General features: G+C 43.4%; 1 protein-coding gene across 1 annotated transcript; it reads left to right on the plus strand.

The window, feature by feature from the left end:
- The first annotated feature begins 558 nt into the window (after positions 1 to 558).
- On the plus strand, positions 559 to 15,174 carry gpr155b (G protein-coupled receptor 155b). The gene is made up of 20 exons (XM_078288798.1): positions 559 to 634; positions 1,361 to 1,573; positions 2,118 to 2,265; positions 3,261 to 3,390; positions 4,058 to 4,236; positions 4,664 to 4,816; positions 5,106 to 5,173; positions 7,438 to 7,609; positions 8,092 to 8,247; positions 8,667 to 8,750; positions 9,309 to 9,432; positions 9,532 to 9,616; positions 10,281 to 10,371; positions 10,860 to 11,076; positions 11,940 to 12,017; positions 12,195 to 12,349; positions 13,101 to 13,196; positions 13,472 to 13,536; positions 13,660 to 13,797; positions 15,126 to 15,174. Exons 2-20 carry the CDS (start codon positions 1,425 to 1,427, stop codon positions 15,172 to 15,174), a joined length of 2,337 nt encoding a protein of 778 aa, XP_078144924.1. The 5' UTR covers positions 559 to 634; positions 1,361 to 1,424.
- Positions 15,175 to 17,210: the final 2,036 nt, after the last annotated feature.

A 17,210-nucleotide genomic window follows, 5' to 3' on the forward strand; every position in this document is an offset into this window, starting at 1 on the left:
GAGAAAACGTTTGAATGACCGCTGTTGTAGTCTGATCTTGGCTTCAGCCGACTGACTTGGCACCTTGACACAACCAGCTGACGCACAGAGGTACTTCAAAATGTCCTTTCTGGCACTGCACTTTGGGAAAGGAAGCCATTTCTCTTAGTTGTTCTTATTCTTCTTTTGCCTTATCTAACTGTTTGTTTTAATTGAACCTTTTTAAAAAATCAGTGATAATCAAGAGTTTTTAGTGGGTATCCTATCAGTGAAGTATTTATATATCACCTACATAAGAAATGAGGAAGCCGCAAATCAATTAACTCATATTAAATCTAGTTATTGTTTCAACTGTATCACTCACTAAGTGGATGTGTGTTGAGTGTGACTGAATATTCCCATATGACATGAACGCAGCACACTGTCAGACCTAACGCTTTTCTTGCCCAATCACAGCCGAATACTGAAGCGAATCTCAGCGGCGATTGGCTCTCCAGCCTGTCGGTCATACTTCAGGGCGTTGCCATTTTCGGCAGCTGTCAGATTCAGAAGCGGAGCTTTCCCCCCAAACGTTAAAAACACAGGCTTGCCTTAACCAGCAAGAGAGATGAACCTCGTACATGTCTGGGCGAAGGTGGTCTTCTAAGTGAAAGAAGTAAGCAAGCGATTTTTCCAAACAAACACACATAAATAATATATTCGTGCCAGATGTGGAAGGTATAGCTTATGTCGACGCACCTAGACCATTTTATTCCCTGATGTTTTTAGCATGCACCTAGCTACAGCTAACGTCAGCTGACTGTCAGTTTAATGCTGTCAAGGAAACAAGCTAGCTACTTTAGCTATTTTGCGTGACAACATCAGGTTAGTTTTAGTGTGCTTTAGTACCAGTGGATTGCAGTTGCCTTTTTGGCTTTGAAACAGTCTTGAGTGTGCTAGCTAACGTTATGTATGCATCGTTAAGTGTGGCAAAAGCCCAAGTAATGCTAGTCATGTGATTTATTTTGTGATTCCTATCCTATTTTCCCTGTAACGTTACTGATGAATTTGCAACGGTCCAGCTCAGGACACAAGAGCTGCATATCTACATTTATTGACAGATTACAGATTCACTGGAAAAACATGTTGTACTTTGTGCACAAACACATTTTTGCCTGCAAATACAGATTTCTCTCTATGTGTCTCTGTCTTTTTCTCTTCTGTGTCTCTCTCTCTCATTCTGTCTCTGTCCCACCTTTCTCTCTCTGCCTTTCTGTCTCTTTTTCTCCCCCTGTGTTTGTCTCTCTTCCTCTCCCCCTCTCTGTTTACTCTCCCCTGCCCTTTCTATGTCTCTGATTTTCTCTCTCCATCCCGCTGTCTCACCCTCCCTCCCTCCCTCCAGAGAGCCTCACCTCACCTCACCAGCCATCACCTGACCTCTCTAATACTCCGGTCCCGTCATCGCCATGGAGACAGCCAACAACTACGTCCTGATCCATGGGAAGAACATATCCCATAATGCCTCGTCCACTGGGCCCCACATGTCCATCGACAAGCTGTTCCCGGCTCTCCTCGAGTGCTTCGGCATCATATTGTGCGGCTACATAGCCGGCAGGTAGGGGTGTAACTTAAAGTTCATTTTCAAGACTCATTGGACCCTAATAGAAATTTGGTTTGCTTATTACTTAATCATATTAGAGAAAATGTACTTACAAGATACTTTTTAAAACATACAGAACAATCAAAAAGTGTACAAGGGACACCAAGACATTTTTAATTGCTCTTTTTCACCTGACACTTGCCCCAATGTGGGGAAAAATCTGCATCACTACTTTAATTTGCATCCCAAAAGTGGCATTGTTAGCGGGCTGGGAAATTAACTCCAGCCACTAGCCAAATGCCAAAGGTAAATTTCGACTTTGGCTGGTCAGTTTGTCGGCTCAACCAGTTTCCCAGTCATTTAAAGGTCCTGTTCTAATCTAAAAATCTAGATAGCAGGTAAAACTATGAAAGTGACTCGTTAACAACAACCACAATGGCTGTTATTGGTGTTATGGCTATTCCTCATGTAATGATACATATGTTTCAACTCCATGGTGTGTATTTTATGAGTTTTCCACATCACAACACACATATCCTTCCTCCATGCCTGCCTGCAGAGCGGACATCATCACAGAAAGCCAGGCGAAGGGTCTGGGGAACTTTGTGTCCAAGTTCGCCCTGCCGGCTCTGCTCTTTAAGAACATGGTGCTGCTGGACTTTGGAGACGTCATCTGGGCTTTTCTGTGGAGTGTATTGATCGCTAAGGTAGGTGTGTGCTTGTGCATCTGTATGTGTGTGTGCTTACATGTTTAAGTTTATGTGTATGTATTCTATAGCGTTCCTGCTGGCCATGGAAATTCTGGAATATCATGGAATTTTGCGAGGTGTATTCCAGACAGGGAAAGTCAGGGCAATTGATCAATTCTCTCAGGAAATATTAGGGAATTTTTCAATTGGATCACTTTACAGGAATATGCCAGAATGTATTTTACAACTTGTTTCACACATTCTTCACATTACATGGTGGTTTTCAGCTGGTTTACTCCACAGCAAGCCTAGTCAACTGTTCACCCCTTTAGCACTTTTCTGAGCCGCTAACATTATTACACGGCTTTGAATACTCAACTCTGATTGGCCAATGAACACATTCTGAGGACTGTTATTTTGCTGTTTCACGTCTAATGATAACACTCCAGGGTCAGGAAGTCTGGTTTATTTTGCTGATTTCTAATCAAATGAACTAGCACTTCTGGCACAAAAATACGTTACTGCAGATAACCACTCTTCTAACCAAGGTTAGAAACAAGAAATATTACTACCAATATTACTTTTAATTTATTCGGAGAACATGAACATTTTGATTGGTGGTTAGAGGCTGAACGGCAATCTTACTGGATTTGTTTACGTTGCTACAGGCTACAGACGTTTGGTTGCAGAAGTCCTGCTGAACAATTTTTTTGGGGGTGGAAGCTTTTAAATTACTTTACCTTGTAATAAAATTCTTTAAATCAGCATTTTGTGTCAAATGATCAGTGTCTTTGGTAAGTAGCTGTGTAAAAAGCGGGATAATGTACAGGGAGCCAGCCTGCAAAATAATCCTCTTTAGGGCGATCAAGATTTGATTCACCCTGTCTGGACTTGGCTTGCTGTACATTATCCCTTTCTTAAGAAACTAACAAGGAATATCTTTTAGGTTGTGGAAGCGCTGAGGTTTAGTTATGGAAGGCCATGGAAAAGTCTTGCTCCCCTCCTGTGTGTAGGTGACGGTGTTTGTGCTGGTGTGTGTGCTGACGCTGATGGTGGCCAGTCCAGACAGCAGGTACAGCAAGGCCGGACTGTACGCCATCTTCGCTACGCAGAGCAACGACTTTGCCTTAGGATACCCCATAGGTAACACAATACACACACACACACACACACACACATACACACGAGGTACTGATGAGCAGCAATGCATACAGAGAGAGAGAGAGTACACTTACAGGGCAAGTACAAACAGTAACTCATGGATATACACACACTCCTGCATACAAGTAATCGATGGTGAAGAATATATGTAGACACAAGACTTGTAGGGATGGTTTCTCTCTCTCTCTCTCTCTCTCTCTCTCTCTCTCTCTCTCTCTGTCACTCACACACACACACACACACACACACACACACACCTGCACACAAATCATAGATGCAGAACCATACATATAGACAGGTACAGTAGGCACAATACACACACACTTCTCCTCTCCTCCCCCCTCCTCTCTTACTCTCTCTCCCTCCCCCCCCTCCCTCTCTCTCTCTCCCCCTCCCTCTCGCTCTCTCTCCCTTTTCCTCTCTCTCTCCCCATCTCTCTCTCTCCCTCTCTCACTCTGTCTTGCTCTCTCTCTCTCTCTCCCTCCCTCCCTCCCTCTTTCCCCCTCCATCTCTCTCTCTCCCTCTCTCTCGCTCTCTCTCCCTCTTCCTCTCTCTGTCTCCCTCTCTCTTCCTCCCTCACGCTCTCCCTCTCTCTCCCTCTCTCTCTCTCTCTCTCTCTCTCTCTCTCTCTCTCTCTCTCTCTCTCTAGTTGATGCTCTGTACAGGACCACATATCCAGAGTATCTCCAGTACATCTATCTAGTTGCCCCGGTCTCTCTCATGTTCCTCAATCCCATTGGCTTCGCTCTTTGTGAGGTGCAGAGGTGGAGGCAGTCCAGCCAACCACAGCGCAGCACCCTTAGCATCCTGGGAATCGTAGTTCTACAGGTATATACAGGTTTTGTAGTCATTTGATACAAATAACATTGTTAACAACAGCCAATCACAGGCAGGAATCACAAACTCATACTGTAGGAGCCAAATAATCTTTAAGTTGATAATTGAGAATATGATTTTCCTTAGTTTTAAGACTTCCCCTTATTTTAAGTTATAGTTAAGTGGCTTGATTTTGTGATCGCCCTACTCAGGATAGGTACTGTATGTATTGAATGGATAAGAATAGGAGGGGGAAGAGTGTGAGCACACAGTTTCTCTTTTTTTATGTAATTCAGAAGTCACGACACACACTTTGAGCGTGCTGTACACCATTTCACGAAGATTTTGTCTTTATGTGTACATTCCCTCTAAGAAAAGAGTGAATGTCTCTCTCCCCCTCTCTCTCTCTCTCTGTCTCTCTCTCCCCCTCTCTCTCCAGGTATTGAAGAACCCTATAGTGTTCATGGTGATGGTGGGAATCATCTCCCACTTCGCCCTGGGCCAGCGGATCCCTGCTGTGCTGTCAGAGTTCATAGACGGCCTGGCTAACTCCTTCGGAGGGGCAGCCTTGTTCTACCTCGGCCTCTCTATGGTGGGTTTGGTTTGGGTTAATTTGGTTTAGGTTATATTAGGTTAGATTAGTTTGATTTAAAGATATTCTGGCTAACTCAGTAGCAACTGTTTTCTGCCTTGAATTCCTTTGTTTGTTTCAGTGGAGTGTAGTTTAGATTTACATTTAGCTTAGTCTAATTTAGTTTTGATTGGCTAGGTAATTTTTTTAAAATTTGATTTCATTTAGTTTGCTTCAGTTTAGTTTTCGACAATTCTGAAACATGAAAGATATTGTTACAGTAAAGTCATGTGGGTTTTTTCTGTGTCAGGTTGGCCAACTTAGAAAACTAACCAGGGACACTGGAGTTGCCCTGATACTGCTTATCACAGCCAAACTGTAAGTAGGACTGGCGAGGGCAAGTGTGTGTGTGTGTGTGTGAGGGGGGGGGAGGGGTGGGGGGGGTTCTGTCCTTGACAGTTGGAAGTCTTCTTCTGATAGCAGGAGAGAGTATTGTCTCTGTCTGTGCATGTGTGTTTTGTTTGCATGATGCCAATACTACCAAACTATTTTGATGCCAAACTCGAGCAACTTAAGGAGTTCCTGAGCTCTAATAATATCCTCTCACCATTTCAGTCTGGCTTTAGGAAGCAACACAGTACCATCACAGCATCTCTAAAGGTTGTTAATGATATCATTGAGTCACTAGATCACAAAAAACCTGTGCTGCTCGTCTTATCGATCTTACAAAGGCCTTCAATACGGTTGATCACCATATCCTGAAGAAACGGCTGCTCAATATTGGTTTGTCTGTGCAGGCTGTTGGTTGGTTTGAAAATGACCTCTCTGAAAGGACACAATGTGTCACATTTGATGGCCCATCCTCCAGTGTACTGCATGTTGTGTCAGGCGTCCCTCAAGGTTCTGTCCTCGGTCCACTTTTATTTACCATTTATGTAAACAACCTGGGCCATAATGTACCAAATGCACAGTACTTGCAGTCTGCTTTTTCTATTGTAGAGTCAAGGTTGTTTGATCTGAAGCTTGTGTTGAATGCTGCAAAGACTAAACTGATGTTGTTTTCTAATGCCAGGAAGACCCTAGCATCTCCTCCTAACATTGTAACCTTGCAGGGCAGTCACATTGACTTAGTGACGCAGTACAAGTACCTAGGTATTTTAATTGATGGTAATTTTACTTTTAAACTTCACATTGAAAACTTAGCTAAGAAGCTGAGGCTTAAACTAGGTTTTTATTTTAGGAACAAATCTTGCTTTTCTGTGGCTGCCAGGAAAAAATGAGTTGAGGCTACGTTCCTTCCTTTGCTTGACTATGGAGATCTGTTGTATATGTACGCCTCTGCCCAATGCTTGCATCAGTTGGATACTGTGTACCACAGCGCCCTGAGGTTCATCACAGGCTGCAAAGCTCTAACTCACCATTGCACTCTATATGCCAGAGTTGGGTGGCCTTCATTGGCCATGCGCAGACTCACTCACTGGCGCATATTTATTTATAAGTCCATCCTTGGCCTGCTTCCCTCTTACCTTTGTGAGCACATCTCACGCAAAATTGGTAAGTACTGCTTGTGCTCAAACAACATCCTCTTACTGTCTGTCCCTAAGGTTCGCACTGAACTCGGCAAACAGGCCTTCATGTTCTCTGCCCCTACAGCCTGGAACCTCTTACAGACAGATTTGCAGCTGAATGAGCTGATCCCGTTTAGCACTTTTAAAAATGCAGTGAAGGGTTTGGAGGCCAATTCAATTGGAGTTTGTAAATGCTTCCCTAGCTAGACTCATCTACTCTTTTTAGGTGCAGGATTCTGTGTTTTTTATTATTTGTTTTACTGCCTTGTTTTTATTGTATGTCTCTTAATGTTTGTTTTTGTATGTTGTTGCAACACTGTATTGCTGCTGTCTTGGCCAGGGCTCCCTCGAAAAAGAGATCTTGTAATCTCAATGGGACTCACCTGGTTAAATAAAGGTTAAATAAATAAAAATAAATAAAATTTAACCTCACCAGTGACCCCAATGACTCAGAAATATAGAATAAATAGCAGCATGTATGGTCCAGGACAGCAGCTTGTGAGGATAGCAGTAAAGATTGTCAAGAAGATAATGGGACAAGTTACCAAATGAGCTTGATCATTTGCCAGTTTGTTGGTACCAAGAGTCTAACCTTGTTGTCCACCAGTGACTGGTGCATCCAAATGACCTTGGTCACTTTCATTATTTTTCCAGCCAACTTGATTTTTAGAGAACCAAAGTGGCTGGTAGAGTAGACAAACTAACCAGCCACAGCCAAGTTTTTGTCAGCATTTTGGTGGTGGCTGGTATTAATTTCCTATTACCTAGGATTGATCCAGTCATCAGTTAGTAATGAAGTAGTTTTCTGTACTTTCCGTTGTTTTGTAGCCACAGAACAGGAAGTGCTTTTAAGAGTGACTGAAGAAAGATGATACTGTTAAATTGAGAGTTATTCCCCCTTTTCCCTGTGTTGAGATGTGTAGCAGGTTGCCACTCTATAATCAGTTTCTCTCTCTCTGCCTCTGTCTCTGTCTTGTTGTCTCTCTCTCTCTCTCTCTCTCTCTCTCTCATTCTCTCTCTCTGTCTCTCTCCCTCTCCCCCCCCCCCCCCCTCTCTCTCTCTCTCTCTCTCCAGCCTGGTGATGCCGTTGGTCTGTAAGGATATGGTGGATATCCTGGACGTAGGAGAGAACAGCACTAGTGCCAACCACACCAGTTTGTCTAACTTTGCTTTCCTATATGGAGTCTTCCCAACTGCACCTAGTGTGGCCATCTATGCTGCACAGTACAATATGGAGCTAGAGGTGGTAAGCAGTATTAATGGTAAACTTACTTTACTTACTTTAATCCCACACTGTATTCATGGTGATGACATAAACCCTAATTATTTATCAGTTTATTTGAATATGATCTTATCTCACTTCTATGGGGAATACAGCAACTTTAGCAAACCTAGATTATAGCACATTACACACAAAATGAGAATATGTTGTTTTACAATCATCAGACACCCAGAGGTATGTTCTCAAAATCCAAATTAGACCATACTTACTTACTTGGTTTACATGGTTAACATTAAAAAGGTTTTAAAAAAAAAAGCACAAACTGAATAGACATGGAAAACCAAAATATCCCTCAACGTAATTCTGGTAAGCAAATTCATTCTGGATGATTGCCGCAAAAAATGCAAATCAAAAAAAACCTACAGTTGTGTGTCAGCCTGCCTCTGTAGAACTGTGCCTTGCATTTTCAAATCTCTCTCTCTCTTTCTGTCTCTCTCTCTCTCTAGGTAACATCGGGGATGGTAATCAGTACGTTCCTGTCTGCACCGATCATGTATGTGTCAGCATGGTTGTTAACGATCCCTCTGATGGACCCCACCCCCCTGGTGTCAGAGCTGCAAAACGTTAGCTTCAATATCAGCATCGTCAGCCTGGTAGCGCTGGTAAGTGTGTTTGCGTACGTGTCTTGGAGCGCGGCCAATGTTTTTTATGTCCTCCAGGGGTTCAGTCTGGCTGACGGGAAGGTTCATGAAGGAATACTGATTTCTACTCATGCCGGGTCTGCCTTGTGGTGCTGGTACAGCTCTGACACACAGTGAAGGAAAGTGCAGAGAGAGGTACTGATGTGTGAAGCCAGTGAGGTCCAAATGTCCCCATAAGAATAGAAAACTCAGGAAAGCGGTCAGACTGTTTGTCAGACCTGATTAGGAAAAAGGTTAGGTTAAGTTAAACGTAGAGGTTAGGGTTAGATATTTAATTGTTAACGATACTTGTTTGGGAAAGATTGTAATTTAATAGAATGTGAATGCGTGTTTGTGTGTGTGTGTGTGTGTTTGTGTGTGTGTGTGTGTGTGTGTTTCAGGTGTGGACCATAGCGGTGATGTTGCTCAGTAAGAAGTTTAACAGACTTCCTCACCTCTTTGCCTTGAATCTCTTCCTGGCTCAGGTCAGTCTGCGGTCAAAATCAAGTGATTCAAAATTTACATACAATTAAGGTATTTAAAGTGACATACAGCTCACACTTCCCCTATACTGTTTTGTTACAGTGACCGTTGAGGGACATTTTGGTTTTCCATGTCTGTTCAGTTTGTGGTGTTTTTATGTTTTTTTATTTAAACCTTTTTAACCTTTTCATTTAGCCAGGGAAAGTCAACGCTTGCTCTTTTTTCAGCAATACCTGCTTCACATTCATACAGATCCACATATTCAAACCTGCCCAGTACAAACACAGTCTTCTACTGTTGTGCCAGTGAGACGCTCCACTGGACGAACTGGGGGTTTAGTGCCTTGCTTGAGGGAACCTCAGCAGTAGATGTTGAGGGAGGGAACAGCATTTCTCATTCACTTAACTCTGCCCAGATCTTTCCATGTGTAAAAATGAAAGAACGACAAATGTAAAATGTAGTGATTGTGCTTTTTTGCTCTGCTTTTCTCTACTACTCTACTGTACTCTACTCTGCTGTACTCTGATCTGCTCTACTCTGCTCTGCTCTGCTCTCTCCAGTTCCTGGTGTGTGTCAGTATGATCCTGTGGAACTTTTTGGTGAAACAGGAGGACCATCTGCTTGGCCAAGTTCTCACCTTCACCTTGCTCTATGGATCTCTATACAGCACTTATATATGGACAGGTAAGTGTGTGTGTGTCTGTCTGTTTAAATGAATGAGGTTTAGTTTGCATGTGCATGCGTACATGTCTGTTTTTCCATGTGTATTCTTTTGTTTTTCAGGTTTAATCCCTCTCTGTCTGGCCCTGACGAACAGAGACGACCTGTTGAGGCTCCGCCCAGGAGTCTTCATGATCCTGGGATGGGGGTAGATCAGCACACTCAAACACATCAGGGCATTACTGTATATCCACACAGCCCATCCTGGTCCTTGCAGGATACAGCTAACTGGCTAGCCGTTGCTGCCGGTCGCTCTATATACCTGTTAGCATTACAGAATTATCAATTTGTACCATGTTACAGTCTGCTGACAGCAGGGAGAACCATATATGCTAGAGTCGACATCGCTTGCATCATGAAAAGCCAACAAAAATACAACTTAGACTTGTAGGTTTGGTTCACCAATGATCTAAATATACTTGGTTTACATAGTTTACATTATATGGGAAACACTGTTATGGAATAGACATTCTTGACATATTTTTTGGCAGATGCTGTACTCTTCAACAGTATAACTGTAATGGCCAGGGGCTTTTATTGTGAAAAAATAGAGAACATAAATTTGTCAAGAAAGAAACAACAAACACTCCATACAGCACACATAAATCAACTTAAAATGAATTACTGAGACAGTAGAAAATGAATTGGAATTTGCTCGGTTGGAATGGAATCAGATTTAGATTAGATGAGCAACCTCGGTGTATTTATAGTGTACTGTGTGTGTGTGTGTGTGTGTGTGTGTGTGTGTGTGTGTGTGTGTGTGTGTGTGTGTGTGTGTGTGTGTGTGTGTGTGTGTGTGTGTGTGTGTGTAGGGTTCCGTTCCTGATGGTAGGCGGTCTTCTGATGGCAGGAGAGAGGACGACTGACACCATAGACTCCGCCTTCTTCTACGGCAGAGCTCAGGTTAGAAACCACCTGTTGCAACTCGACACCACAACCTCATATTCTATTCCACTCTGTACTTTTCTCTTCTTTTCTGCCCTCATCTCTTTCCTTTTCATCTCTTCCCCTTTTCGTCTGCTCTGCTTGACTCTATTTGTCAAGCAGACTATTTCTATTTTGAGTTATGAAAGTCTTACAAACCTTATTTTCCATCTGCAAGTCACACTCTTGAAGACTAAATGCAAATATACCCCTTAGGTTAGATGGGGGAATACATTCTGGATTGTGTAGTCCAGGAACTTGAGCTGGAGAAGGAGCCAGAGCAGATCCCAACTGTATTTTCTACTTTACTGGTTTCTATTGTTACCCCTGTGTATGACAAGAATAGCTAGTTATCCCTCTTTTGGATGCTCCCTCCCTCTCTTGTGGGTCTGAGCCTGGATGACTAGATCCTAACGCTTTATTCACATCAGTTCTATTTTGTTTGTTTTTATTCTATTCCATTCTAGATAATAAGCACAGCGGTGGTGCTTGCAGTCAGCCTGGTGCTTGGTGCTGTGTGTCTGATGGGTCTCAGTCAGGGAGGCAGGGAGCAGAGAGACTACCAGGCCCTGGACAGAGCCTCTGTAACGGGCATCAACGAGGAGCTGCGGACCCCTGGTGGCCTGGAGGATCAACTGCAGCATCAGCAGACGGAAAGTTCACCTGATGGCAGCATCAACTCAGGTAGCTGTCTTCTGTGTCTCTACTTTGGGTTTATTTTGAGTTGAATCAAAGCTGTCAGGGAAGGGATTTGTCAGGTTTTGTGGTTAACATCATCCATTTAGCCTATGATTGTTGGTATATTAAGGTTTCTGAAGTGCTGAGTGGGCTGTTTCAGTTTCAGGGACTGGAATCAGGTTTGTTCTGACTCCCCCCGCTGCCAAAATCTCTAACCTTGCAGGATGACAGGTTACAAAAACTCTGCCGAGCTACTTGTGAACCTAAACAAATACAAAAATGCAACAAAGTAAACTTTTCCACTGTGGTTCATCCCAAAGAAAACAAAGTGTCCACTTGATAACCCAAGACCCCACCTTTCCTCTAACAACCAAGCTAGATTTCTACATACAGTAGGCGCTCTAAATAGCACAAGGGGTAGTTATATCAGATCTGGAGTATTGTTAAATGTTGATGTATTTCAGGTTTTTATAGACACAATAAAGCAATAATACCCAATAGCCATAGTCCAGTGTCCAAAAGGCAAAAGATAGCACACATGCAGGTCTTTCATACAAAATAGACAGTCACCAGTATAGTTACAGTACTAAAAGTACCTGTAACCACGGTAAAGAATGTCTGTTTTATACAACAGATACCAATACATGTGTACTACTGACTGGAAAGTTTTGTTAACAGGAGAATACATACACAAGAATAAAAAACAGGAGAAAAGCAGCAACAGTCGTGTATTATTAATTATCAGCATGGCTGGAAGGCGTCTTTGACCAATCAGGTTGCTTGGCTCAATCTTGTAATAATATCTGTTGGAGATTTCCTGAATATTTTTTTTTTATTAGATGTTTCTGTTGTTTGTGTTTTGTTGCCAGACTTCCACAGCTGCTCTCCCCTCCAGGCCATACCTGACATGATCGCCAGTACACAGAGGGAACACACACACAGTACAGGTAACACACACACACACACACACGCATATACAGTATGCAAACACAAAATAAAGGTAACATACTGTACACACACATTGGCATACACAGACAATACAGGTAACATACAAACATACACATACTCACACACACACATACACAGTCTTGACTTGACTTGAATGTGTTTGTGTTCCCCTCCAGGCCACAGTGGGGCGCTGTGTGACGGCCAGCAGCAGAGCGCCGCCTCCCCAGAGCAGCCGCTGAACCTGCCGCCGCCCGGGCCTCAAATCCACGACGACAAACAGACAGTCCGACACGTGCTGCTGTGTCTGCTGCTCATAGTCAGCCTGCTAGCGGTGCGGATAAAATACTGTGTTAATGTGTGTGTGTGTGTGTGAGAGAGAGAGGAGCGAGTACTGCTTATGTAAGACAGAGTTCAATTACCAAATTAGCAGCGGGTAAAAATGTAATCCGGCTAAATCAGATGTAGACACAATCCAGATATCAGACGCATGTTAATGCTACTGGCAGGTGTAAAGAAGGCCAGTGTGTCGCATCCAAATACTTGTGCTGCTCACTGTACAGTGTTTCAGCTCCCACAGGTGGTCAAGTTACTTAGGCAGTGGGGGGGGATTTCATAGAGTCCAGTTTCATTTTTTTCAGGCACTACTGCAGGGTCTGAAATTAGCTCCTGCTAATCAGTGTTCATCAATAAGCTTCACACTGGCCGGTAACTATTTGAGATGATGACATTTGAATCATGGTTGTTGTAGTTCATTTAACACTTTCATTAAATCTTCGTTTTTAAAACTACATCAATAAGAAATGCCAGCTTTGGATGCCAGCTTTATGCATCACAGTTTTGTTCATCTCAAAATAAATCTTGAGATTTAATTAAAATTTACTATCTAAAACAAAAACTGACTAAAGGTAAATTTACAACAACTTAATTTACCTGGGCGAGTCACTCAAGTATGAACTTTATATGGGAAACACTGCTGTATATAGACACATGTATGGATTTCTGAATGTTGAATCTCTCTCTCTCTCTCTCTCTCTCTCTCTCTCTCTCTCTCTCTCTCTCTCTCTCTCTCTCTCTCTGTGTAGAACCTGTCCAGTTGTTTGTGGTGGTTGTTCAACAGAGATCCAGGAAGACTTTATCTAGAACTACAGTTCTTCTGTGCTGTGGCGAACTATGGACAGGTACCTGTGTGTGTGTGTGTGTGTGTGTGTGTGTGCGTGTGTGCATGTGGATGCATGTGTGTAAATGCGTATTTATGCGTTGTTTTTGTGTGCACTGATCATTTATTGATGTGTGTGTGCCTGTGCATCATACGTGTGGATGACATGTTTACTTCTGCCTTATTTATTTACTTTGATACTTTCTCTCTCTCTCTATCTCTATCTCTTTCTCTCTCTCTATCTCTATCTCTTTCTCTCTCTCTCTCTCTCTCTCTCTCTCTCTCTCCCTCTCTCAGGGTTTCCTCTCCTTTGGGATCTTCGGTCTGGACAGACATCTCATCATCCTGCCCTTCAAGAAGAGGTGAGCTCAGACTTCTAGGTGACCAGCAGATGACAGGACTCATCCATCACAATTATTCTTATTATTGTTATTCTTATTTGTGTTATTGTTGTCATTATTATTATTATTGTGTCTCTCTGTCAGGTTGCTGAGCCTGTGGCAGGGCAGAGACAGTGAAGAGTTGAGTCCCTCAGTCGTCCCAGAGGAGGTCCGGCTCACCTGTACCCAGTTTGTCCGCTACCACAAAGACCAGTGTGTCCAAGATATAGTACACACACGCAGGTACAAAGACTAGTGTGTATGTATGTGTGTGTGTGAGTATGCATGTGTGTTTGTGCATTTCCATGTGTCTACATACATTTTATCTTCTATTTAGAATGACTGTTTTTGCATTTGAAAATGTGAGAGTTGAAAAATGTGCACATGAACATGGAAATTACTTTTACTTCAGATCACTTGACTAGATTTTAGCGGCCAATTTTCTTGATTGTTGATGAGCTCCTCACTTCTTATGTTTTTTTCTTTTATAAGTGGAATGTATTGTACTTCAGTTAGGCTTTGAAAGTAAACATCTTGGGTCCATCACTGTAGAACTTTTAGTCCAACTCCCATATAGCTTTCTGTCTGTTCTGTTGTTTTGATGTTTGGATTGAAACCGTTCAGCTAGTTCCAGGGATATTAGCTTTACTTGTTGTCAAAGAAACTTGATCTTGTTTTGTTGTCACTACCGTATTCGATGTATGGACTTTGCTCTGCACCTCATCGATATCTTTGCACCTTACCTATCTGCTGGTCTGTTGGACTCTGGTTCCTTAGCCCCTCTGTCCACCAAGCACTTCTTTTTCCCATGACAAATTCAGCTCAGTCTGTCCTGCGCCAGACACTTCTATACCTGTGTGCTATCAAACTTCACCACAGTTTGCAGCACTTCAAAAAATAATATTCTACAAATCATCTGTTTAAGCTACAATTGAAAACCCCTGTTAAGCACTATGCTGTTTAGCTGAAAGTTTAATTATTTGAACTTTCAGAATTAATGAAAGTTATAGTCAAATTTTTCATGTCTAGTGCTCTGTGCGCTAAAAACATCCTGAGCTATCAAGTGCTGTGGGAACAACAAAAAGAAGGCGGTGCAGTAAAGAGAGGAACCTGGTGGATGTCCGGTCTCTTTCTACACATAACAAGATGATGTTTATTTCTAAAAACATGTAATGTAACAGTAGTAATGTGAAATCATACATATTTCATATACTGTATATGAAATTGCACATGGTGTCTGGATTTAGCCGCTGTTACATTACAAGTAAACATTGTACTAAACCTGAACTCTCCTACTAAAGCGTTAGGCTGCCTTTCTGGAAGTTTCAGATTCTGTTGGTGCTTTTCTTTGCTTCCCTCCTCTTCTAACACATGTTGAACTCTTTCCACTCTTCCTCTCCCCTTTCTGTCCTTCCTTCCTCCCCTATTTTTTTTTCATCTAACCTCTCCCTCCTCCTCTTTTTTCTCTTTTCCTCCCTGTTTTCTTCTCTTGGCCCCTCCTTCCATTTCTCTTCTTTCTCTCCATCCTTCCATTTCCTCTCCTCTCTCCCTCTCTCTCTGTCACCCCCTAGTGGCTCTGGGGAGAGTGTGAGCGCTCCGACAGGTGAATCCTTCCTCTGATAATGACAGGTATGGAGGAGGAGGAGGAGGAGGAGGAGGAGGAGGAGGAGGAGGAGAAGGAGGAGCAAGAGGAGAAGGAGAGGTGAACGGGGTTTTGAAATTGGGTGAGAACCAATATTCCCACCCTGACCAGCCTTGGTACCCACCCCAGCACCAGGATCTCCCTCTGGGACAAGAACAGAGACAGAATGGGGTCCAAATCAACCACGAGTCGCAGGACCAACATCAAATTCAGCAATCTCACAATCCGGTTCGACCCCAGGGCCAAAGTTACCTTTCTTCCTGGCCTGGAAATGAGCACCAAGCCCAGTTTACCTCCCCTGATGTTCCAGAGGAGCAGATTTCCCCAAGTTGCCAAGCCCAAGACTGTGCTCCGACCTCACCCCATCTCCACCCCCATCCCCGGTCCCATGTCGGAGGTGCGTTTTGGGGCAGCGACCTGGTAGACTGGCTGGTCGGGTCGGGCCCGTGCGCGGACCGAGCCGCGGCCCGGCTCTACGGCGGCCGGCTGCAGCAGGGAGGAGTGTTACACCACCTGACGCATCAGCATGGCTTCAAGGACGACCCCACCCTGCTGTACTGCTTCACCCAGGGGAGAGGGGCCGGTGACGGGGCGGAGGACGGGAGGGGAGAGGGTGGGGCAGGTCCCAGAATATGTGATTGAGGAGGAGATGGGGGGGAGATGACTGGAGAGAGCGGAGGAGAGGAGGAGAGATGGCTGGGGGAGAAGGAAAGGAGAGGAAGGTGGGAAAGATGGAGAGAGAGGAGAGGAGGGGGGTGGAAAGGGGTTAGAGGAGAGAAGGGGGGGGGTTAGGATAGAGGAAGAGCAAGACAGTAGTAGGAGGAGGAGGAGATGAGGGGAGGGGCTTGAAGTAATGGCGAAAAGAAAGAAAGAAAGAAGAAGAGGAGAGAAAGCAAGACCTAGATGTAGCTGCCTGCCAGTACTTGACGCCTCCTGGCTCCTGACCGGGTCTTCTGGATTACTTTATTTTTTCATTTTTTCCCCCCCACTGCTCTGAACATATTTCAGAGCATATTTCATATTTTTTTTTATCTTTCAAAAGTATTTTTACAGCGATGCTGCAGTCCACCAACGCACCAGAGCAGCTGAGAGACGCGAACAAGATATAAAACACTCTCCAAGATGTGATTGTGTGACAGATTCGCGTTTTCAAATGTATGAAGGACAAATAAGCTTTGTTTTTAAGGAAAGGGTGCCGTCCATCCGCCTCTCATCCTCAAATATTCTATTAGTTTATGTGACTGTATACATTAAAGACAGACGGCAAAGTGAGGAGAGAAGAAGAAGAAGAGAGAGAAGAAGACAGTATAGCAGTCACAAAGCCTCTACTCTTGACTGGGAGGTTGCAGACTTGTTCAACAGACCAATCAGCTGCTGGTATTCTTACAGCCAATAAGCTGCAGGTTTGCTCACTAAAAGCCAAGGTTCTTGTCTGCTCATTCTGTTTTTTTTTTTCCGTTTTTTTTTCCTTTTCTTTTTTGACATGAAGTGAAATTAAATGTTTCTTCAATATCAGATATGCATGCTGCCTTTCAACCACGACAGCGGTCTGTCGACTACTTGCATGATGGAGAGAAGTTCAGACTTCTGATCCTTTTGCACTGACTGAACGATGACGTTTTTCACATGTTTTTATTATGCAACCCAGTGGATCTCTGTCTTGTGATAAGGCTGCTGAAGGTGTGTGTTATTATCGCGTTGTGTAATTCCCTCGCTGCTGTCGATTTGAAGCATTTCTATTTGGTACAAGTTATAATAACATCACTGAATGGACTCAGGGTGGGAAATTAGCACAAGTTGCTAGTGGTGGGACGATATGCTGATCTCGCGATACGATTCGATACGCGATATGGGCTTCACGATTCGTTACAACCGTGATACGATGTAATAAATAAAAGTTCAATGACAACAAAGTCTGACTGTGCAGAATTGTGCAGTTTATTTCTGAGCCACAGATCTTTCTAGCGATGCCATTGGCTCGCTAGAATGTAAACAACAATTTTTACAATTTTAA

Source organism: Centroberyx gerrardi, chromosome 15 (assembly GCF_048128805.1).
Source record: "Centroberyx gerrardi isolate f3 chromosome 15, fCenGer3.hap1.cur.20231027, whole genome shotgun sequence".
Classification (NCBI taxonomy): Eukaryota; Metazoa; Chordata; class Actinopteri; order Beryciformes; family Berycidae; genus Centroberyx; species Centroberyx gerrardi.